General features: G+C 47.6%; 3 protein-coding genes across 3 annotated transcripts; all 3 read left to right on the top strand.

The window, feature by feature from the left end:
• Nucleotides 1–731: 731 nt before the first annotated feature.
• mgat1a (alpha-1,3-mannosyl-glycoprotein 2-beta-N-acetylglucosaminyltransferase a) lies at nucleotides 732–3,976 on the top strand. Its single transcript, XM_084471813.1, has 3 exons — nucleotides 732–925; nucleotides 1,555–2,431; nucleotides 2,779–3,976. Exons 2-3 carry the CDS (start codon nucleotides 1,772–1,774, stop codon nucleotides 3,475–3,477), a joined length of 1,359 nt encoding a protein of 452 aa, XP_084327939.1. The 5' UTR covers nucleotides 732–925; nucleotides 1,555–1,771; the 3' UTR covers nucleotides 3,478–3,976.
• A 146-nt stretch (nucleotides 3,977–4,122) lies between these two features.
• Nucleotides 4,123–8,254, top strand: LOC311351637 (SH3 domain-binding protein 5-like). The gene is made up of 6 exons (XM_084471814.1): nucleotides 4,123–4,691; nucleotides 4,894–4,956; nucleotides 5,046–5,174; nucleotides 5,395–5,559; nucleotides 5,934–6,107; nucleotides 7,424–8,254. Exons 1-6 carry the CDS (start codon nucleotides 4,494–4,496, stop codon nucleotides 7,910–7,912), a joined length of 1,218 nt encoding a protein of 405 aa, XP_084327940.1. The 5' UTR covers nucleotides 4,123–4,493; the 3' UTR covers nucleotides 7,913–8,254.
• A 2,735-nt stretch (nucleotides 8,255–10,989) lies between these two features.
• On the top strand, nucleotides 10,990–22,007 carry gabbr1a (gamma-aminobutyric acid (GABA) B receptor, 1a; the record flags this gene model as incomplete). Its single annotated transcript, XM_084471310.1, has 23 exons — nucleotides 10,990–11,068; nucleotides 11,259–11,323; nucleotides 11,624–11,762; nucleotides 12,094–12,279; nucleotides 12,701–12,718; nucleotides 12,819–12,979; nucleotides 13,466–13,600; nucleotides 15,556–15,726; nucleotides 15,854–15,955; nucleotides 16,307–16,372; nucleotides 16,535–16,726; nucleotides 17,063–17,308; nucleotides 17,852–17,915; nucleotides 18,054–18,131; nucleotides 18,280–18,430; nucleotides 18,962–19,094; nucleotides 19,408–19,524; nucleotides 19,696–19,803; nucleotides 19,939–20,032; nucleotides 20,238–20,365; nucleotides 20,639–20,767; nucleotides 20,907–21,050; nucleotides 21,750–22,007. 23 exons carry the CDS (start codon nucleotides 10,990–10,992, stop codon nucleotides 22,005–22,007), a joined length of 2,964 nt encoding a protein of 987 aa, XP_084327436.1.
• Between the last annotated feature and the right edge of the window lie 909 nt (nucleotides 22,008–22,916).

Here is a 22,916-nt window from a genome sequence, read left to right as displayed (position 1 = left end):
ATAGTGGATCTTTGATATTATTTATTAAATATTAGGCGGTAATATTAAAATGTCCAGTGGCTCCAATAAAAGAGATTTGAATGCACAACAAGTTGGAAAAATATTGCCCAATATTGATAATAATAATAATAATAATAATAATAATAATAATAATAATAATAATATATAGACTTTAACTAATAATGCCCAAATAAACATCCAATTCCAAGCTGACTGAAAATAGTTGTCAGTAGTGTTTCTTTTTGTGTCTGTTTGTGTGTGTGTGTGTGTGTGCGTGTGCGTGTGCGTGTGCGTGTGCGTGTGCGTGTGTGTGTGTGTGTGTGTGTGTGTGCTTGCGTGTGTTGTTTCTGTTAGAGTCTTTCTCATTGTTGGGTGAATACCCAATGACTCATGGTTCGATAATACAAACTTTGTATTCTCAACTTGATGAGTAACCAGTTTATTTCGTCGTGTACTTTTCTAGGTTATCTGTCTGTGGGGAAAAGGCTTTCTGGCCTACTGTTGCAGTACCTCCTCTTGCCCCCGGGCATGTTTTGGCGCAAACCTAGACTTGGCGCAGAAGTGTGTTATTATTTCTCAACGAGGGAGTTTTATGTGAAAACTGATCTTTAAATGTCATTTTGTGTAACTAGTTGAACTTAAATAAAACAACATAAAATAAAACATCTTGATGTGGGCGGGGCTTTCTCTGGGGGAGGGACTTCCTCGTTCTCCCATCCGGATGTCGTGTCCTTAGTGGAGTTGGACCCATGTTTATACAGTCTGTAGTTTATACACTCTTTAGTTTTGTCTTCCAGGACCTACCAGGTGAAATGGAAGACATTGAGTTGTTTTTATCTTTGAGAAAGTAAGAAAAGAGTTGCTTCTGGTTCTGGTTGTTCCACCAGTTTAACTCTGCTTGCTGAAGAAATTCGATTTCTTTAAGGTAAGGTATCGATTCAGTCCACTCCAGACGATCTTGACATTCAACACGTTATTTTTGTTCTAACATATAAAATCTGAATATAAGACATTTGATCAAATCACTCGACCGAATAGCATGCTTGGTATTCTAACAGGACTTATTTTCTAGAAGCTGGGGTCAGTCGATCTACAGGTGATCGCGACAGTGGTCGCTAGTTCACTGACCCCCAGCCCCCATATTGTAGTTAAATATTACTTTAAAGTTGAATATTACTACTTTGTTAATAATACTTAAGTATACTGCTTTATTTATAATAATCCACAGAATACTACTTTATTAATACTAATACTATATTATATACTAATACTAATATTAATACTACTTGTTATGATACTACACAGCAATTATACAACTTTATTAATACTACTCCACATAATATTACTTTATTATAATACTCAACAGAATACTGCTTATTATAATACTCCACCACAGAATACTACTTCATTATAATTCTCCACAGAATACTACTTTATTAATACTAATCAAATTACCTTATGAAATTGCATTTTTATTTAACAATCGTGTGCAAATGTGACCATTTAAATGGCTTTGTTTAATGTTCAGTTTTGAGCTCCAACTTCTCTTTTCAGATGGAGGCTGGTAGAACACTCTGGATGGACGCCCTCCTCTGAAAGCCTTCCTCCCGCCTCCTCCTCCCACCCCCTCCTCCTCTTCCCACCTCTTGCTCCACCTCCATTCATCTCACCTCCTCCCAGCTCCTCCTTTTCCATCTCCTCCTTCTCTCACATCCTCTTCCTTCAACTCCCAACTCCTGTTCCTCCTGTGATGCTCCCTGCTGGTTAGACCATGTTCTTTAAACGAGGTTCTATGATTATCTGTGGTGCGTTCCTCTTTGTCTCTTGGAACGCTGTCCTGGTTCTGGTTCTGCTGGGCCGGACCCCCCCCATCACCCCTGGTGCTGGGGGGGGTCCTGGAGGGGACGAGGCGGCTGTGAAGCTCTCTGACCAGGGGGAAGCGGAGCTAGGGGACGTAGTGGCGGATGTGCTGCGCATGGCAGACACATTTGAGAAGAGGCTGGAGGAGCAGAAGAAGATCCTACGAGTTATCCAGAGCCATCGCTCGCTGTGGGGAGGGGGAGGACAGCTGCAGGCCACACCCCCCCTCCAAAACAACATGGCTGTCATCCCTGTGCTGGTCATGGCGTGCAACAGACCCACGGTGAAGCGCTGCCTGGACAAACTGCTGGAGTACCGCCCCTCCGCACAGCGACATCCCATAATAGTCAGCCAGGACTGTGGACACGTGGAGACAGCAGAGGTCATCCGTTCCTATGGTAACCAGGTGACTCACCTGCAGCAGCCCGACCTATCGGACATCGCGGTGAGATCTGAGCACAGGAAGTTCCAAGGCTACTACAAGATCTCCCGCCACTACCGCTGGGCGTTGAGCCAGGTCCTCCGAACCAGCGGACACAAAGCCGTCATCATTGTAGAGGACGATCTGGAGGTACCTTATCACATCCCATGGGTCATCCCATTTAGGTTAGAGATGGTTAGATAAAGGTAGGGGTTAGCTACTGGTCTAAGGTTAGAGATGGACCGATACAAGTTGGTTAGAGATGGTTAGCTATTGACTTCAGGTTAGGTGGACAATTATAGTTAGGTTAGAGATGGACAGAAATAGGTACGTTAGAGATGTTTAGATATAGGTATTAGGTTACAAATGGTTCAGTTTAGCTCTCCGGTTAGATTTGTGTATCAGTGTTATGGTTATGTATGAGATGATGACTGGGTGAGGGTAAGAGTGAGTTATTTTACAACTTGTAACCTTGTTGTGTGCTGGTCCTCCTGTAGGTGGCGCCAGACTTCTTTGAGTACTTCCAGGCTCTGTATCCGCTCCTGCAGGGAGACTCCAGCCTGTGGTGTGTGTCAGCCTGGAATGATAACGGGCGGGAGGGCTATGTGGACCCGGGCCAGGCCGCACGGCTCTACAGGACAGACTTCTTCCCGGGTCTGGGCTGGATGATGCTCGGGCAGCTCTGGGACGAACTGGAGCCCAAGTGGCCTGCTGCCTTCTGGGACGACTGGATGCGTCAGCCGGAGCAGCGCCGCGATCGTGCCTGCATCCGGCCTGAGATCTCTCGGACTATGACCTTTGGCCGTAGAGGAGTGAGTCTGGGCCAGTTCTATGACAGCTACCTCCGCTTCATCAAACTGAACTCCCAGTTTGTGCCCTTCACCACCCTGGACCTGGCCTACCTGCAGAAAGACGTCTACAGCGTGCACTATGACAAGGAGGTGTATGCCGCGCCGCTGGTCAGCTACGAGACGCTGAAGCAGGGTCAGGTGACCGGGGCGGGGCCTTTTCGTCTGCAGTACTCTAGCAAGGAGAGCTTCAAGCGGCTGGCCCGAAGCCTGGGGGTCATGGAGGACCTCAAGTCTGGAGTACCCAGGACGGGCTACAGGGGTGTGGTCAGCTTTATGACACGAGGGCAGAGGGTCTACCTGGCCCCGCCCCCTGGGTGGAGCAACTATGATCCAACATGGAGCTAAGCACAGAGTTGGGGCGGGGCTTAGACCAAAGAACACTGGTATGAACTCTGATCTGATTTGTTAGAGCTCTGATGTTTTGTGTTTTTGGGGGAAAGAGAGAACTCTTTCATCTCTAGTGCCAAAACCACTCATGAATTCTTCATGATGTTAAAATAGTTTTACGAACACAAGGGGCCTTCTACTCTGCTAATTGTGCACAAGTGAATCAATGCATGAAATGCCATGCCTTTGTGACTGTAAATTATATGAAATGTTTGGGAGATTACATGCAGCTGTCTAAATGTGTTTATATGTCTTTGGTTGCTAATGGTGATGGGATTCGGCTTATAACCGTTGAAATGTAATGACACAATCTAATTGTTCTTGTTTTAAAGCTCCTGTTCATACATTAGCTCTACAATTTACCAAAAAGTTGACACTTTATGCTCTTATTGCTGTGCAATGCAAAATATGTATGTGGCCTTTTCTTTTCTTTAAATACAATTACTTCTTAATTATTTTTTTCAGTTCTAATATTTGATGACTGGTTATCCGTGATACAGAGTCGATCTTTTGTCGGGAGGGGTAGGGTTTATCTACGGAAGCCTCCCTCGACCATTCTGCTGTTTACTTTTTAAATTTGAGTCATGGCTAGGCGGCTAGCTGGTCGAGCTAACAGATTTAAGTCATCGCAGATGTGAGATGGAAGACTGGATCCATCTAATAAAGGGACACGTCGATAGGCATTCGCTTACTTACTACATATACCAGCTTGTATTACAATCCAACATATACAACTTGGTGATAATGCGTTAGTATATAACGAGTGGACCCACTAGCCTAGCACTGCTGCGTACTTTCGATTTATTTTAAAATCGTATCCAATTCATTTGATTTTTATTGGCCTTCCAGTATAGATAATATTAATAGATGACATAACCGCATCAATGTTTTGCTAAAAGGATTGTGTGGAAGGTAAGCTAGCTACCTAGCCGGGTAGCGAGGCAGGTGCCTTGGGCTTGCATCCCTGTGTGGGGATGGAGCCCGGGGGTTTGCGGGAGAGTCCGGCCGGGTCCGGAGCCTCAGAGGCCGGGGAGTGGAGCGAAGAGGTCCGTGGTGTGGAGGCGGAGGTGAAGACGGGTCTGGGAGAGGGTGAAGCGACCGAAGAGGGTGATTTTAAACAGAAAGAACAAACACCGATTCATTACGAAGAAGAGCTGGACCCTCGGATTCAGGTATTTACTTCCTTACTCCAGTAGATCAGGTTACTAAAATAAAGATGAATACTTCCACTGGAAGTCGTAGAGTTTGTCAGTCGTTCATCCTGACGGCAGGGGGTTTATGTCGTTATGTATATAATATGAAATAGAATATTATGTAGGCTATAATAGTAGTTTACATTTTGTGACGGAGGAAATGATTGTATTTGATACGCAGGATGAGCTGGAGCAGTTGAACGAAGCCAGTGCAGAAATCAATAAACTAGAACTACAACTAGATGTAAGTAGACTACACACCCCATAATGACACACTATATAGAACTGCATTACACGTGTACAACAATTATATTAATGAATATGTGTGTGTAGGAGGCGCGATCCGGCTACAGGAGGATCCTGACAGAGTCGGCCAGGAAGCTCAATGCCCACAGCTCCCAGCTGGGCGGAGCCATCGAGAAGGCAAGGCCATACTATGAGGCACGCCGCCTGGCCAAGGAGGTACACACCCTACACACACACTCTACACAACAGTACCCTACCCTACACAACACCCCCTAAAAACTACACTTCTCTACCTTACACTACACCACAGTAGTACGGGGCCCATTGCCTTCCCAAAGAAGTAGGCACACACCCTTCACAACCCTATACGACCAACTGTCCTTTTCGGTGTGCGATTGGCTGATTGTTGTTGGCTGATTTGTGGTTGGCTGAGCAGGCCCAGCAGGAGACCCAGAAGGCAGCTCTGAGCTACGAACGGGCTGTTTCCATGCACTCTGCGGCCAGGGAGATGGTGTATGTGGCGGAGCAGGGTCTCATGGCTGATGGCAAGAACACCCTGGACCCAACGTGGCAGGAGATGCTCAACCACGCTACCTCCAAGGTCACCTAGCAGTAACCCCCTTCTCACCTAGCAACCCCTAGCAACCTCCTAACCTAGCAACTCTTCCTCGCGTAACATGCCCTCCTCGACTCCCCTAGGAACCTCCACTCTAGAAATCTCTATCCCTGGCAACCCCCTATCCAGGCATCTCCCCCCCCCCCCCAGAGAGCACACACACTCATATGTGTGTGTGTGTGTGTGTGTGTGTGTGTGTGTGTGTGTGTGTGTGTGTGTGTGTGTGTGTGTGTGTGTGTGTGTGTGTGTGTGTGTGTGTGTGTGTGTGTGTGTGTGTGTGTGTGTGTGTGTGTGTGTGCGTGCGTGCGTGCGTGCGTGCGTGCGTGCGTGCGTGCGTGCGTGCGCGTGCGTGCCTACAGGTTAATGAGGCAGAGGAGGAGCGTCTGCGTAGTGAGAGGGAGCACCTTAGGGTGACCCACGCCTGCCAGCTGGCAGAGGCTCGTGTCCAGAGTCTCCAGAAGTCCCTGAAGAGGGCCATCGTCAAGTCCAGGCCCTACTTTGAACTGAAGACCCAGTTCAACTACATCCTGGAGGTAACTCGGATGAACTGGTAGTCTAGTGGAGAGAACAATAGAAAACAGGAAGTCTAGCGAAGATAAGTAGGATAACTAGTAGGTTCGCAGAGAACAATATAGTCTAGTGGAGTACTGGAGGTAACAAGTACTTTTAGTCTGCAGGGCTGTGAAATGTGGTATTTGTGACGTTGATGGTAGGATGGTAATGTTACTATAGTATAACCAGTATAACATTAAATTTGTGATTAATTTAGTAATAATTTTTGTGTAACCAGTTCCGTACAGCATCTGCACCATAGTGTAACCTACAGTAAAGGATTTCAGTCCCAATCGCACAGGAATTGGTGTGGTGTATTCCGGTGTCCTCTGAGTGTTTCTGTATGTTGTCAGGCTGTGACCGACCTCCAATTGGGTCATAATTCAAAGTTCAAGAAACTACTGCTCTACTGTCCTCGTCGATCAGTAGACAATATGATGGTTGTTAGTATGAAAGTAACCTTAACACAGTGTATCAGTATGGTACAGTAATGCCGCTTTTCCACCGACAGTACCAGCTCGACTCGACTCGACTTGCCTCGCCTTTTTTTGCGTTTCCATTGGCAAAAAAAGTACCCGGTACTTAGTACCGGGTACTTTTTTTAGTACTACCTCCATCGAGGTTCCAAGTGAGCGGAGTAGGTACTTTTGTGTGACGTAAACAGGCTGCTGGCAACTGATTGGCCAGCGGCTGTAAATGGAAATAATCACTCAAAGTTAAGTTGTGTCCGGCGTGGTTGGAGTCCACGGACCCGCTCCCGAGGGGGACACTGATCAGCGTTTCGCCGTGTGTGTCACTCCTTTCCCGGGGCTAGAGTTAGGCTGTGCGTGGATGTGTGTGTCCGGCGTGGTTGTGTGTCCGGCGTGGCTGGAGTCCACGGACCGGCTCCGGAGGATCAGCGTTTCGCTGTTTCTTTTGTGTCGTTTCGCCTCCATCAACGTTACCGTATGACAACAATAGACGTGCAGTCATTGCGCTTTTTATTTTATTTTATTTCCCATCGTAATCTTTCCCGGGAATCATGAAATAGTCTTGATCAGATTCAGATTTCCCAGGAATCGCGTCTCCCGTGATTAAAACCTAATGACGACCCGCCCATGTTGGAGAGGTTCTTTTCTACGACCCGCCCACGTTGAAGAGGTACTTTTTTAGATGGAAACGTGACGTGCCTGGAACCAATCCGAGTCGAGTTGAGTCGAGTCGAGCTGGTACTGTCAGTGGAAAAGCGGCATAACTGGGGTGTAAGAAATAAGTAAGTGATGTTGCTCTACTGACCCCTGCTGGTATTCTTCTGTAGGAGCACAAGGGGCGTGTCATGCTGCTGGAGCACAGCGTGTCAAAGGTGAAGTCCCAGTACTCCGTCGCCCTGAACAACCTGGAGAAAATCAGTGAGCAGATTCACGCCCAGAGGGGGCGGGGGATTGCTGTGGGAGGACCAATCACTGCCTGCGGAGGGCGGAGCTCCCCCGTCGGAGCAGAGGCTGATGTTGGCGGGGCCGTTGGAGGGAGTGACCTGCTGGCAGCCTGCAGGGAGAGAGAGGTGGAGAGGGCGAGGGAGCGGGCGGGGTCGGACTCTGCGTCGGTGTTCAGCCTCCAGACCATCGTATCGGACCTGGGGAAGGTGGACTCTGTAGAGCACCTGGGAGAGATGAGCGATGGAGGGAGCATGACCGATGGAGGGAGCACGACCGGAGACGCAGAGAGGGAGGAGGCCCCTAGCCAAACGGTTGCCAAACAACGGCAGCTACACTTCTCCAAACAGCACCACCGCAGCTTCAGTCTGTAACACTAGAGTGCTAAACCAGTACTGTTGCTGTCGCTATCTTTATGCTTATACTCTCATTATGCTAGTACCACAACTATCTATGCTAGCATTAGTACTACTACTACCTCCTATGGTAGTAATAGTACTGGTACTCCATCTGTGCAGCCCAGATACGCACTACAACTAGCCATGATCCCTGCTGATGACGGATACTACAACCCCCACAAACACTGCTGAATGGAGACTACAACTCCCATGATCCCTGCTGATGATGATGAAGACTACAACGCTGATGAACCCTATAATATTTAGTGTTTATATCCTCCCTGCTAATCCTACACCTCCAGTGTATATAACTCCTAGCCATCCAATATCTTTAGTGTGTGTGAATATATATATATATATATATATATATATATATATATATATATCTCTCTCTGTTTGATGCATGTATACAGGTGTCTGTACAGGTGGGTCTCTACAGGTGTGTGTATACAGGTGTCTGTACTGGTGTGTATGTGTATAAGTGTAGCTACAGTTACATATGCCCACAGGTGTATTCATCAGCAGTATAAGATCAAAGACTGATGATGTGTGTCCTAGTGGTTTTGCTGCTGCTTTCTTGACCCTCTTAATTTTTCTGTTTTTTTATTTTATATTATAAAGGTATATATCATTTTATATTGCGGTATAATGTATATTATTTTATATTGTAATGGCAATAGTATTTAAATCACATTGAGCCTTTTTGTTGGATTTGGAAGTGTGCCTTCACACATTAATTTAAACATCAAAACAAAGTTGTGACTAATATTTAGTTTGATTAAGACATGTTTCTGGTAAAACACTTGAAGAGTTTTTTTATGTTAAGATGAGCTTTGTAGTTATACAATTATTGCCTGACTGAACCATGCTTCCTAAATTAGATTATACACTGTTTAGTTGTACAGTTGCAGTGTGTTTAGTTGTATTGTGTCGAGCTGTGTTGTAACTCCAATAAAGATCTGTCGACACATCATACTGTACAGTAGTAATACTTTGTTATACAGGCTTGATTCATTCCATAAATACTGTGTGATACTAAAAAAACATAACTAGTGTAATGCTGCATATGCATATGTAATACCAGGCACGATTAGAGGTGAAATTATGGTTTAGAGGATTCTGAAACGAAAGTTGAGGTTTAATAATTCAGCAGAGAAATATGAATATGAAATATAAACGAAGCTGCTCTAGGAATAGATGCATGAAGGAGGGAGGTCGGAGAGAGAGGGGGGGGGGGGGGGGGTAGAGCGTGAGGGAGGGTGGGTGGGAGGCGGAAGGAGGGAGATAGATGGGTGGGGCCCGGGGTGGCGGGCTGACAAGAGGAGGAGGGGGAGTGAGCTGGAGGGCGGAGGCATAGAGATCAATTTGTTTTTCATAACTTTTGAAATTTGGCCTGGACCAGACTGCGTGACAGATCCACGCGCCTTGTCGTCGCTCCTCCGGTGCGTGAGGGGCGGACGCGTCACGATGACGTCACTGTGAGTGAGCTGAAGATTGTAGTGGGGGGATGGGGAAGAGGAGGGGAGTTTGGTGAATCGTTTGGGGATCGATTTGTATATAGTGCATACACACTGGAGTCATTTATAGTCTCCGGTGCGCGTGACTAGAAAATAGGAATCAAAAGAAGAATCGGTTGTAGACCTACCTGCCCTTGCAGCGCGGTAATATTTAAGATTTAAAGTCATCTGAATATGAACATATTATTTTGGAAGATGGATATTTGAAGCATCCCAAACACTCCCACCCAGCGTCGTGCCGAAGACCCCACTCACGGTAGGTCTCAATTACGATCCGCTTCAATATTATTATTATACCGAATATCCTACCCTCATCTCAGTGGCAGGTATGGGTACAATCGAATTATTCAATACCCTACATATGGCCTCATATGGAGTCAATAACCATTTCAGTTCGCGTTACTTGGAAGAATCTACGACCGGATGGGATCTGCTTTAACGCCGTGAGTTGGGCTGTTCAGATCTCCGGGACGACATATGTAAATACAGTCGGCCTGCAGGCCCCGTCTGAGCCCTTGCCAGCACCGTACCCAGGTTACTGCTATCCTCCTCCAGGCGCCCACTGCTCAAATCACTGTACCGAGTCACCTGGCAGCCGGTAGAATAGCAGATGGAGACTGGATCAGTAGGCCTACCTGTAATTTAATATAGACCGGGGACGATGATTCCCGGCCGTTAACACACAAACCGGGCCGCAATCAACACATTAGGACTCGGCTGTGAAGGAGGAACATGAACTCCACCGTGTCGCTGTCCGGTGCTGAACCGACTGGCTTCTATCGGACCCTCGACAGTGACGTATAGTGTGCGTGTGTGTGTGTGTGTGTGTGTGTGTGTGTGTGTGTGTGTGTGTGTGTGTGTGTGTGTGTGTGTGTGTGTGTGTGTGTGTGTGTGTGTGTACGTGTGCGTGTGCGTGTGTGTGGTATCCGTGCTGCTGTTTATGTGGATGTTTGTTTTACTATCCCTCTCTCATTTAAATACCCACTCTCTAGATGTACACACACACACGCACACGCACACATATACCCATGAACCGAGCACATCCAACCCCTACTTAAATCCACACTCGGTATACACTTGTTAATACGACTCTACACATAGGCCCACTCAATTTATACTGTACACATTGTACACACGTTCTAGTACAAGGTATAGGATACTGATAGACGTAGTACTAAACAGTAGGCCAGCCTAGGCCTCCTGTTTTAATGCTAGCCTATATTCTGCCTACATGCTAGGTAGCCTATAACATGATAATATTGTGATCACTTAGTGATTTGATTGGACAAGAGGCATTCCAATGAGTTCTGATTTATATAGAATATAACAGGGAATTTACACAGGGATTTCTAATATCCGTTAATGACATTAACAATGTTCAAAGCATTGTCAACAGACTCTTATTTCAATGGTTTGCACAATAAATGGTAAACAGGGTAATATTGTACCGGTAGGTATATATAGGTTAATACTATGTTTATTGTTAGTATCTTTGTATTACATTTATATGTATAGTGTATTCTTTCAGATCGAGCGATGGAGGGAATTCTATTCCTGATCATTCTCCAGTCTCTTCCTGCTCTGGTTGTGCCCATTCACAACATTTCATCAGGAGGTGTGTGTGTGTGTGTGTGTGTGTGTTCTAGTTTAATATTGTACTATTATTTGTAATAATTCTACTTATACTATAATACTTTTACTATAATACTAGTTTAATATTAATACTATAATAATAGTGTAAAACAAATACTGTATTACTAGTATAATACCAATACTATAATACTAGTGTAATACTATGTTTTCAGGCTGTGCCATCATCCGGCCCCCCAGGGATGGAGGAATCCGCTACCGAGGACTGACTCAGGAACAGGTCCCCACAAACCACTATCACTAACACAGACCTCACATTCTGGACCCCACCAACCCTCAATAAACCTCACATACTGGATCCCACAAAACACTATCCCCAACACACCCCTTTACACACTGGACCTCACAAACCATTATCCCCAACAAGCCCCTTTACACACTGGACCTCACAAACCATTATCCCAACAAGCCCCTGTTCACACGGCAAACCCTAAACATACACAGACCCCACAAACCTCTATCCTGCACACCCAGCCTGGTCCCCAGGAGGGAGAGAGGTCTGAGTCTCAGTGTCTTCCAGATCCGGAGTGTGCAGATCCTGCCGGTGGACTACGAGATTGAGTACATCTGTCGGGGTAACAGGATGATCGTGGGACCCAAGGTCCGCAAGTGTTTGCCCAATGGAACGTGGACAGAGATCTCACACCACAGCCGATGCTGTAAGCCTTCATCATCAGCATCATCATCATCATCGTTATCGTCACCATCATCATTATGAGCAGAAGCATTTTTATCTTCATGAACATCATCCAATTTGGCTTGTTTGTTTACTGTTTATTTTAACTTGTCTCTCTTTCTATCTCTCTCTCTCTCGCTCTCTCTCGCTCTCTCTTCCTCTCTCTTTTAATTCTCTCACTCTCCATCTGTCCCCTTATCTCTCTCTCTCTTCCTCTCTCTCTGTCTTCCTCCCTCCCTGTAACTCTCCCTCACTCTCCTTCTGTTCCCCTATATCTCCCTCCCTCCCTCCTTCTGTCTCTCTCTCTCTTTCAGTGCTGCTGTGCCCGAGGGTGTGGACGTCTCTGGAGAACGGTCGCGTTATGGTGCAGCCTGCGGGGGTGCCAGTAGAGGGTGCTGTTCTACACTACAGCTGCCACGCAGGCTTCCTGCTGCAGGGGAGGAACTTGAGCCACTGCACCAAGCTGGGGAAATGGGACTCTCCCAAACCCACGTGTATCTGTAAGACCACCCACATATGGAGATTAATCATCATTATCAACATCGTAATACGCATAATAAATAGTAGTATTGTGTATAGTAGTATGTGTTTACTAGCATTTATTTAAAAAAATATATATTCCATTTAAATCCTATGGTTATAATAATAAGCCCTAGCCCTAACCCCTAACCTAACCTAACCTAACCCTAACCATAACCATAACCCTAACCCTATGATCTTAATAGTAATAATCATAATATTCTATAATTAAATTATTAATAATTAATTTATAAATAATGGAGCTATATAATAGAATAAAGGAACTTTTTGGTGACTTAAGAAAAAACGTTATAAAGTAAAGTAAATAAAGTAAACAACTGGCTTCATTAGTAATCTTATTTGTCCTAATTATCTTTCTATTACTTTTCCGTATTTCCACAGATGACAGGAACTACACAGGTAAGACACAGCATAAAAATCTAGTTTCAATGATCAATGATCAATGGTATGGTGCAATACATGCTGCCCCTCCTTCCCCTCCCTCGGCTCCCCCTCCCAGGTAAGAAGAAGCTGTACATCGGAGCTCTGTTCCCCATGAGCGGTGGTTGGCCAGGGGGTCAGGCCTGCCTCCCCTCTGCCCAGATGGCCCTGGACCTGGTCAACAACCGCACCGACATCCTGCCAGACTATGAGCTGGAGCTCATCCACTATGACAGCATGGTGAGTCCAACCAGACCAGGTCTATCCAGACCAGGTCCAACCAGACTAGACTAGACCAGACCAGACCAGACTAGATCAGACAAGAACAGGTCCAACCAGACTAGACTAGACCAGACCAGACCAGACTAGATCAGACAAGAACAGGTCCCACCAGACCAGAAAAGACCAGACCAGACCAGACGAGGTCTGACCACACTACACCTAACTAGACTAGACTAGACCAGACCCAACCAGCCCATACCAGATCCAACCCAACCAGACCAGACCAGGTCTAACCCCACTACACCAGACAAGTCTAGACTTGGCAATACAAGCCCAGGTCTAACAAGACAAGACCAGACTAGCCCAGACTAGACTAGACCAGATCAGGTTGCGGTCCGGTAATCATGTAGTTACCAGGGTTGCTAAATTACCTTTTTTCGTTGTCTTACTTACTTACAAAGTGTAATGAATATACTAAAACATGTCGTGGTCTCTCTCCCCCAGTGTGACCCTGGTGAAGCCACGAAGCTGCTGTATGACCTGCTCTACACAGAGCCCATCAAGATCGTCCTGATGCCCGGCTGCAGCGGAGTGTCCACCCTAGTGGCCGAGGCCGCGCGCATGTGGAACCTCATCGTGGTGAGTGCCCTCTCTCAGGTCCTCATACTGGTGAGGGGTGTTCTCTCAGGTCCTCATACTGGTGAGGGGTGTTCTCTCAGGTCCTCATATTGGTGAGGGGTGTTCTCTCAGGTCCTCATATTGGTGAGGGGTGTTCTCTCAGGTCCTCATCGTGGTGAGGGGTGTTCTCTCAGGTCCTCATACTGGTGAGTGCCCTCTCTCAGGTCCTCATATTGGTGAGGGGTGTTCTCTCAGGTCCTCATACTGGTGAGTGCCCTCTCTCAGGTCCTCATCGTGGTGAGGGGTGTTCTCTCAGGTCCTCATACTGGTGAGTGTCCTCTCTCAGGTCCTCATATTGGTGAGGGGTGTTCTCTCAGGTCCTCATACTGGTGAGTGCCCTCTCTCAGGTCCTCATCGTGGTGAGGGGTGTTCTCTCAGGTCCGCATACTGGTGAGTGTCCTCTCTCAGGTCCTCATATTGGTGAGGGGTGTTCTCTCAGGTCCTCATCGTGGTGAGTGTCCTCTCTCAGGTCCTCATATTGGTGAGGGGTGTTCTCTCAGGTCCTCATCGTGGTGAGGGGTGTTCTCTCAGGTCCTCATACTGGTGAGTGCCCTCTCTCAGGTCCTCATATTGGTGAGGGGTGTTCTCTCAGGTCCTCATACTGGTGAGTGCCCTCTCTCAGGTCCTCATCGTGGTGAGGGGTGTTCTCTCAGGTCCTCATACTGGTGAGTGTCCTCTCTCATGTCCTCATATTGGTGAGGGGTGTTCTCTCAGGTCCTCATCATGGTGAGTGTCCTCTCTCAGGTCCTCATATTGGTGAGGGGTGTTCTCTCAGGTCCTCATAGTGGTGAGTGCCCTCTCTCAGGTCCTCATAGTGGTGACTGTCCTCTCTCAGGTCCTCATCGTGGTGAGTGCCCTCTCTCAGGTCCTCATAGTGGTGACTGTCCTCTCTCAGGTCCTCATCGTGGTGAGTGGTAATGTATGTGGTGAGGTCCTCATAGTGGTGACTGTCCTCTCTCAGGTCCTCATCGTGGTGAGTGGTAATGTATGTGGTGAGGTCCTCATAGTGGTGACTGTCCTCTCTCAGGTCCTCATCGTGGTGAGTGGTAATGTATGTGGTGAGGTCCTCATAGTGGTGACTGTCCTCTCTCAGGTCCTCATCGTGGTGAGTGGTAATGTATGTGGTGAGGTCCTCATAGTGGTGACTGTCCTCTCTCAGGTCCTCATCGTGGTGAGTGCCCTCTCTCAGGTCCTCATAGTGGTGACTGTCCTCTCTCAGGTCCTCATCGTGGTGAGTGGTAATGTATGTGGTGAGGTCCTCATAGTGGTGACTGTCCTCTCTCAGGTCCTCATCGTGGTAATGTATGTGGTGAGGTCCTCATAGTGGTGACTGTCCTCTCTCAGGTCCACATCGTGGTGAGTGGTAATGTATGTGGTGAGGTCCTCAAAGTGCCTCACTGCTGATGACAGGAACAGAGTGAACAAACTCATTAAAAAAACATGTTCCATCTTTGGCCTCAACGTGGACCCATTGACCACATCGTTAAAAAGAGATTGAGAAGGAAGCTGTAGACTGTGCTGCACGTGAAAGTTAGCCTCTTCATAGTGTCTTTAAAGACTGTAAACCGTTGGGTTCTTGAGTGTAAATGACTGCGCTGCTTAATGTGTGGTTATGTAGTCGGTCTGTGTGTGCGTGTGTGTGTGTGTGTGTTTGTGTGTATGTGTGTGTGTGTGTTTGTTCCTCTGTTGTGTGGTGGCCATTTAATTTTCACCATGGGGGATCAATAAAGTTGATCTATCTATCCATTTAGACAAGTTTGGCTTCATCCACTCTCACTCTCTCTCTCTCTCTCTCTCTCGCTCTCTCTCTCTCTCTCTCTTGCTCACTCTCTCTCTCTCTCTCTCTCACTCACTCACTCACTCACTCACTCACTCACTCACTCACTCACTCACTCTCACTCTCTCTTGCTCTCCAGCTGTCGTATGGCTCTAGCTCGCCCGCTCTCTCCAACCGCCTGCGGTTCCCCACCTTCTTCCGGACCCACCCCTCCGCCACGCTGCACAACCCCACCCGCGTGCAGCTCTTCCAGAAGTGGAAGTGGACGCGCATCGCCACCATCCAGCAGACCACTGAAGTCTTCACCTCCGTCAGTACCCCTCCTCTCTCCATCTATTCTCTCTATTCTCTCCATCCGTTCTATCAGTCAATGATCTCTCTCTCTCTCTCTCTCTCTCTCTCTCTCTCTCTCTCTCTCTCTCTCTCTCTCTCTCCAGACCCTGGACGACCTGGAGGAGAGGACGAAGGAGGCTGGTATTGAGATCAGCGTTCGCCAGAGTTTCCTCACCGACCCGGCCGTCGCCGTCAAGAACCTCAAGGTTCCCCATACTCCCTGTCTGATAGCATTAGCCTATGCTACCTGACCATTAGCATATGCTACATAAGCATTTCAAAATTCTACATTAACATAGCATTGTGTTATTCGCATATGCCACATAAGACTAGGCAATATTAGCATTGGTTACATTACATTAGCAAATTCAGTCACATAGTTGTCTAAATTAGCAGTTGCTTTAGACACATTAATGCGTCACCACTATTGAGAAGTGTGTTGTTTTTTGTCCTGTTTGTTGTTTTTTGTCCCTACATACAAATTTAACATTAAATGTAACATTGAATCTGTATGTATGCTAATATTAATGTTTCTATGTTTATTGATATTATTACAGAGACAGGACGCCAGAATCATTGTGGGCCTTTTCTATGAGACAGAAGCCAGGAAGGTGTTTTGCGAGGTGAGAGCAAGCTATCCTGTACCGCCCACGCACTAACCTGTGCCACTAATATGCTAACCTGTACAGCTATCGTGTTAACCTCTACCATTTACACAATAACCTGTGCCACTAATATGCTAACCTTTACGGCTATTAACACGCTACCTTCTCGCTCCCATGCAGGTGTTTAAGGAGAAGTTGTATGGGAAGAAGGTTGTCTGGTTTCTGATTGGCTGGTATGCTGACAACTGGTTCAAGATCAAAGACCCGGCCATCAACTGCACCGTGGAGAACATGACGGAGGCTGTGGAGGGTCACGTTACCACGGAGATAGTGATGCTCAACCCAGAGACCATTAAAGGAGCATCTAATCTGGTAAAACAACTACAAATATTACACTACACTCCACAATACTACACAATGTCATAATGAGACTGTGCTTTGAGATAACACAAGGTAATGATGAGGTGATTTAATGATTGGATGATATCATGGTTAGATGATGTAATGATTATATTATATAAGGGTTAGAAGGGTTAGAAGTCGTAGTTAAATCATGTAATGATTTGATCATGTAATGATTCGGTGATGTCATGATTAGATGATGTAATAAATAGAGCGCTGTCTTAACGCTCTCAGACAACACGACGTAACGATGAGATGATGTTATGATTCGATGATGTCATGACGATAGCATGGTCTTTTATACAGACTTCTCAGGAGTTCATCGCTGCTCTGATGTCACGTCTCGGGGGGATGAACCCCGAGGACACGGGGGGCTTCCAGGAGGCCCCGCTGGCCTACGACGCAGTGTGGGCCCTGGCTCTGGCCCTCAACAAGACTGTGGCCCCCCTCAAGGCAAAGGGCAGACGCCTGGAGGACTTCAACTACAACAACCACGACATCACCTCCGAGATCTACAGGGCCCTCAACAGCAGCTCCTTTGAAGGGGTCTCGGTGAGACTCGGCCAATAACCCTCTTACCCTGTAATCCAGACTCCCCAACCCTCTCAGCCTATCCCCTGAACCTCTAAACCTGACCTCTAACCCTCTCAGCCTATCCCCTGAACCTCTAAACCTGACCTCTAACCCTCTCAGCCTATCCCCTGAACCTCTAAACCTGACCTCTAACCCTCTCAGCCTATCCCCTGAACCTCTAAACCTGACCTCTAACCCTCTCAGCCTATCCCCTGAACCTCTAACCCTCTGAAGCTAAATTCGCTGTTCTGCAGACCCCTTGTTTGCGAAGATCCACATCCGGACTCAGAGATATGACACAAATCTTTGTATGGCTGCCTGCATTTTGACCTCCACTAACGTGTACACAAGGGGATACTATAGCATGTCCAACTGATAATGTACACGAACCAGCGAGCAAAAACAGAAACGGATGGGAACTCAAGCAATATATCCAAGAGTGTATCACCTGTGTCTGTGTTTGTGTTTGTGTTTGTGTGTGTGTGTGTGTGTGTGTGTGTGTGTGTGTGTGTGTGTGTGTAGGGTCATGTGGTTTTTGACGCTCAGGGTTCCAGGATGGCCATGACGCTTATTGAACAGCTCCAAGGTAATCAATCTACACTATCAGTTTCCCCGTCTGCTTGTGGAATAGAAAGATAGGATTCAACCCTCTCTCTCTCTCTCTCTCGCTCTCTCTCTCTGTGTCTCTCTCTCTCTCTCTGTATCTCTATGTCTTTCTCCCAAGGTGGCAGCTATAAGCAGATTGGTTACTATGACAGCTCACAGAGGAACCTGTCCTGGTTTGGGAACGACGTGTGGATCGGTATTGTTTTATTAATTTAATATAATTAATTAATTCATAATTGGTTATTGTTATAATTATCTATTTGTCTCTCTCCCAATTCAATTCAATTTACCTTTCTCCCTCCTTCCCTCGCCCTCTCCCTCTCTCGCCCTCTCCCACCCTCCAGGGGCGGGACCTCCAGCTGACAGGACGCTGGTGATAGAGGAGTTCCGCTTCCTGTCTCAGAAGCTGTTCTCCGTGGTGTCTGTGTTCGCTGGACTGGGCATCCTGCTGGGGTTCCTCTGTCTCTCCTTCAACATCTACAACGGAGCCGTGCGGTCAGTCTCCCTCTCTTTAGCACCACCAGCAGACGTAGCCGGGAAAAGGATCTCGCTGGTCAGCTCAGCAGCACCGCCTCTCTTTACATTAACATTTACATTTAGGGCATTTGGCCGACACTTTTATCCAAAGCGACTTACAATAAGTACATTTGTCAGAAGAAAGTGAAAAAATATATCGCTGTCGGTACAGTGAGGATGTTCATAGAACATCCCGACGCAGTCTATTCATAATATCATCCGGAGGTGCACACAGCTTTTGGCTGTGATATTATATATTATATTATATAGACATTTAATATTATATGATATAATATGATATAATATTATATATAGAGCTCCCCGTCGTGTTTGGTGTGAACGCACAGTTAGGGAAGAGGATACAGGCGCTAGGAGGGTGGAGATAGGATGGAGGAGTTAGGGGGTTGAGTAAGGAAGAGTGGCGGGGTAGGTTAGGTCCTGCGGTTGGGGACTCGTCTGGCTGTGGTATTGGTCGTGGTTCTGGTGCTGACGGTCCCCATGTCCCCCCAGCTACATCCAGAACTCCCAGCCCTACCTCAACAACATGACGGCTGTGGGCTGCATGATGGCGCTGGCGGCTGTGTTCCCGCTGGGCATCGACGGCCATCACATCCACCGCTCGCAGTTCCCCGTCGTGTGCCAGGTAACCAGGGCGACACCGGACCTGGGGTGTGTGGTCAACCGGCGGGTCAGGTTAACCGCAGGGCGTGGTCTGTCTGGCTACCATGTAACCAGGGAGTGGGGTCTGCCAGGTCACCTGGGCTACCTCTGTAGGGTAACCAGGTAACCAGGGGGCCTGATCTGTCATGTAACCCTGTAACCAGGGGATGTGGTCTTTCAGGTTACCAAGGGGCTGACAGGTAACCATGGGAACGGTTGATGGAGAGGGTCGCTGTGTATAAGGTGAATTTGATTGGACCTTTATGTTTAACCTTTGTCTCCCTCTCGCCCTGTAGTTCAGACTGTGGCTGCTGGGTCTAGGGTTCAGTCTGGCGTACGGCAGCATGTTCACCAAGATCTGGTGGGTCCACACACTCTTCACCAAGAAGGAGGAGAAGAAGGAGAAGAAGAAGGTAGGCTCAGGGGTCAGTGGTGGGCCTGCACACACACATACACATAAAGACCCCTACACACACACACACACACACACACACACACACACACACACACACACACCGTAGTGGTTGGCATAGCGCTGTCAGATGTTGCCGTTGGTCCATGTCTGTCTGTCTGTCTCCCGCCAGCTTCTGGAGCCCTGGAAGCTGTATGCCACGGTGGGGGTTCTGCTGGCCGTGGACTTTATTTCTTTGCTGGTCTGGCAGATTGTAGACCCGCTGCACATCACTGTGGAGGTACACTACCCCGAACTCCTAACCCCTAACCCCTAACCCTAGCCCTAACCCCGAACCCCTAATCCCTAACCCTAGCCCTAACCCCAAACACCCTAACCCCTAACCCCCTCTCTCTCTCCCTCTCTCTCTGAGCAGAAGTTTACCAGAGAAGCTCCTAAAGGCGATCTAGATGTTCTGATCCAACCGTTGCTTGAGCATTGCAGCTCTGAGAAGATGAACACCTGGCTCGGTACGTAAGTCCTCCTGTTCCTCCTGACCTCCCTTGCTCCTCTCTCTCTCTCTCTCTCTCTCTCTCTCTCTCTCTGTCTCTCTGTGTGTGTCTCTCTCTCTCTCTCTCTCTCTCTCTCGCTCTCTCTCTCTCTCTCTCTCTCTCTCTCTCTCTCTCTCTCTCTGTATAATAATTTATAAATGTCTCTCCCTCTCTCTCTCTCCAGGTGTAGTGTACGGCTATAAGGGACTGTTGCTGTTGCTCGGGATATTTTTGGCCTATGAGACAAAATCTGTTTCGACGGAGAAGATCAACGACCACCGCGCCGTCGGCATGGCGATATACAACGTGGCGGTAAGTTAGGCCACACCAACATATGATGACATGCTAGGCTATCATGCTAGATTTCATTTCAGGTTGACATGCTAGGTTTACATGCTAGGTTTACATCGCAAGGGAGATATGCTAGGTAGTCATGCAAGCTTATCCTGATGGGTCATATGCTAGGTTGTCACTCTCTTCTCTCTCTCTCTCTCTCTCTCTCTCTCTCTCTCTCTCTCTCTCTCTCTCTGTCTCTGTTTCTCTCTCTTACTCACACTCTATCTGTTTATGTCTATCTTTCTCCAGGTGTTGTGTATGATCACCGCCCCGATTACCATGATTCTGTCATCACAACAAGACGCTTCTTTTGCGTTTGCCTCCATGGCAACCGTTTTCTCCTCTTACATCACCTTGGTGGTCCTCTTCGTTCCCAAGGTAACGCCCCTCCTCCCTCCACCGCCTCACAAACTGTTCCGTTCTGTTCTGTTTTCTGCCGGCTGTGTTGTCTTTAATTCATTGTGTCGTTTATTCAATGTTGTATATTTGTTTATTTGTTGTTTATTTTTGCGTCCAGATGCGTCGTCTGATCACGCGGGGCGAGTGGCAGTCGGAGCAGCAGGACACGCTGAAGACGGGCTCGTCCACCAACAACAACGACGAGGAGAAGTCCCGACAGCTGGAGAGAGAGAACCGGGAGCTGCAGAAGATCATCCAGGAGGTACTGGCACACATGGACTCACCTGACCCCTCCTGTTACCTCCCCTTTAACCTGGCATGAAGTCCCCTGTGACCTCGCTAGTAACCTCCCCTGACCTCACCTGACCTCCCCTGTAATCTCACCTGACCTCACCTGTAACTACACCTGACCCCACCATTTTCACCAAATGGGAGCTTTATGCAAGCTTGCGTTATTGTGTTGCGTGTTATGCGCCATAACACCAACAGCAGAACGGTTATGCAAATAACAGAGAAGTGAAAGAACACTTACAGTGTGTGTATTCACACACACATGTGGCGCTCACACACACATGTGGCACTCATGCGGGCCAAATTCTCTGGGCGGGCAAAGCAGAGAAAGGGGAGGTAACCTGGCCCCTTATGACGACATATGGGGCAAATTCCAAATTGGCCCGTCTGAGCTTTAATTTTTTCAAAGGCGGAGCAGGATACCTAGTGCTCGTTTTACATCTAACGCCATTTCTCGCCACTGGGGGACCATAGGCAGGCTAGGGGAACTCATATTAAGGTTAGAAAACCCCATAAAGTGAAATTTTCATGCCATGGGAGCTATATTGATATTGTAAAATTATTGATTATCAGTTACATGGATGTGTGATTTTTGAATGGCCCTATTGATTATCGGTTCTATTGATTCTTGATTGGTTATTGATGAATGGTTCTACTGCTGTGGTTCCAGAAGGAGGAAAGAGTCTCGGCCCTGCGGAACCAGCTGGCCGAGCGCCAAGCCCTTCGCCGCCGGCCGTCCGCCGGCCAGAACCAGAACCAGAACCACAGCGCGCCCCCGCCCTCCTCCACCACCGAGCCCAAGTCCATGCTCCCCCCTCCAGGGTACCCGGCCTCCCCCACCCCCCCCACCTCCCTCTACCCCACCGCCGACGGCAAGATGAGCCGCAACCACTGCCACAGCAGCCAGATCCCCCTGCTGTACAAGTAGCCCGCACTGGGGACAGACTGGGGACACACGGCCACCTGCTGGGACAGACTGGTAACACATACTGGTTACAAACTGGGGACATACTGGGGACATGCAGAGACCTACTGGGTCTGACCGGTTACACATACTGGTAACAAACTGGGGACATACTGGGGACATGCAGGGACGTACTGGGTCTGACTGGTTACACATACTGGTTACAAACTGGGGACATACTCGGATATGCTTGGAAATACACATTCTGGTTAGAAACTGGGGACAAACTGGGGACATGCAGCGACCTACTGGGACATACTGGTAGCACATACTGGTAACAAATTGGGGACATACTGGGATATACTGGCACATAAAGGGGCATACTGGGACAAACTGGGGCATACTGGTAACACAAACTGAGAATACAGGGCATACGGGGACGTATTGGGACATACTGGGACACAGATATACTGGGGCATACTGAAACGTACTGGTAACACATACTGGTAACATGCAGGGGACATACTCAAACATACTGGGACATTCTTCAACACCTGGAGAGACTGGGAACATACTGGGAGACACTGGGAAATACTAGGAGTCATACTGGGAATACAGAGGCATACTGGGGCCTAGAGGTGCATACTGGGGAACACTGGGGCATACTGGGACTACAGTGACCTAATGGGAAAATATTGGAGCATACTGAGAATACAGTGACATAATAGACATACTGGGGAAACAGAGACATACTGGGATTTACTGGGAATACAGGAACATGCTGGGAATACAGGGCTATGGTGGGAATACTGGGATGCACTGAGACAAACTGGGAATACTGGGACATACTGGGAATAGAGGAACATATTGGGACACACAGGGAATACACTGATATACTTGGACGTACTGGAACATACTATGAATATTGGGATA

This window comes from Micromesistius poutassou, assembly GCF_964030765.1.
Source record: "Micromesistius poutassou genome assembly, chromosome: 8".
NCBI classification, from domain to species: domain Eukaryota; kingdom Metazoa; phylum Chordata; class Actinopteri; order Gadiformes; family Gadidae; genus Micromesistius; species Micromesistius poutassou.
Note: the sequence above shows the minus strand (reverse complement) of the source record. Positions and strands in the feature narration are given on the sequence as shown.

What these genes read in the sequence shown, in the direction of transcription:
- mgat1a (XM_084471813.1), top strand. Translation starts at nt 1,772, where the DNA reads ATGTTCTTTAAACGAGGTTCTATGATTATCTGTGGTGCGTTCCTCTTT. An exon ending in TTGTAGAGGACGATCTGGAG is followed by an intron (nt 2,432 to 2,778) that starts GTACCTTATCAC and finishes GTCCTCCTGTAG; the next exon opens with GTGGCGCCAGACTTCTTTGA.
- LOC311351637 (XM_084471814.1), top strand. Translation starts at nt 4,494, where the DNA reads ATGGAGCCCGGGGGTTTGCGGGAGAGTCCGGCCGGGTCCGGAGCCTCA. An exon ending in AGCTGGACCCTCGGATTCAG is followed by an intron (nt 4,692 to 4,893) that starts GTATTTACTTCC and finishes TTTGATACGCAG; the next exon opens with GATGAGCTGGAGCAGTTGAA. An exon ending in TCAACCACGCTACCTCCAAG is followed by an intron (nt 5,560 to 5,933) that starts GTCACCTAGCAG and finishes GCGTGCCTACAG; the next exon opens with GTTAATGAGGCAGAGGAGGA.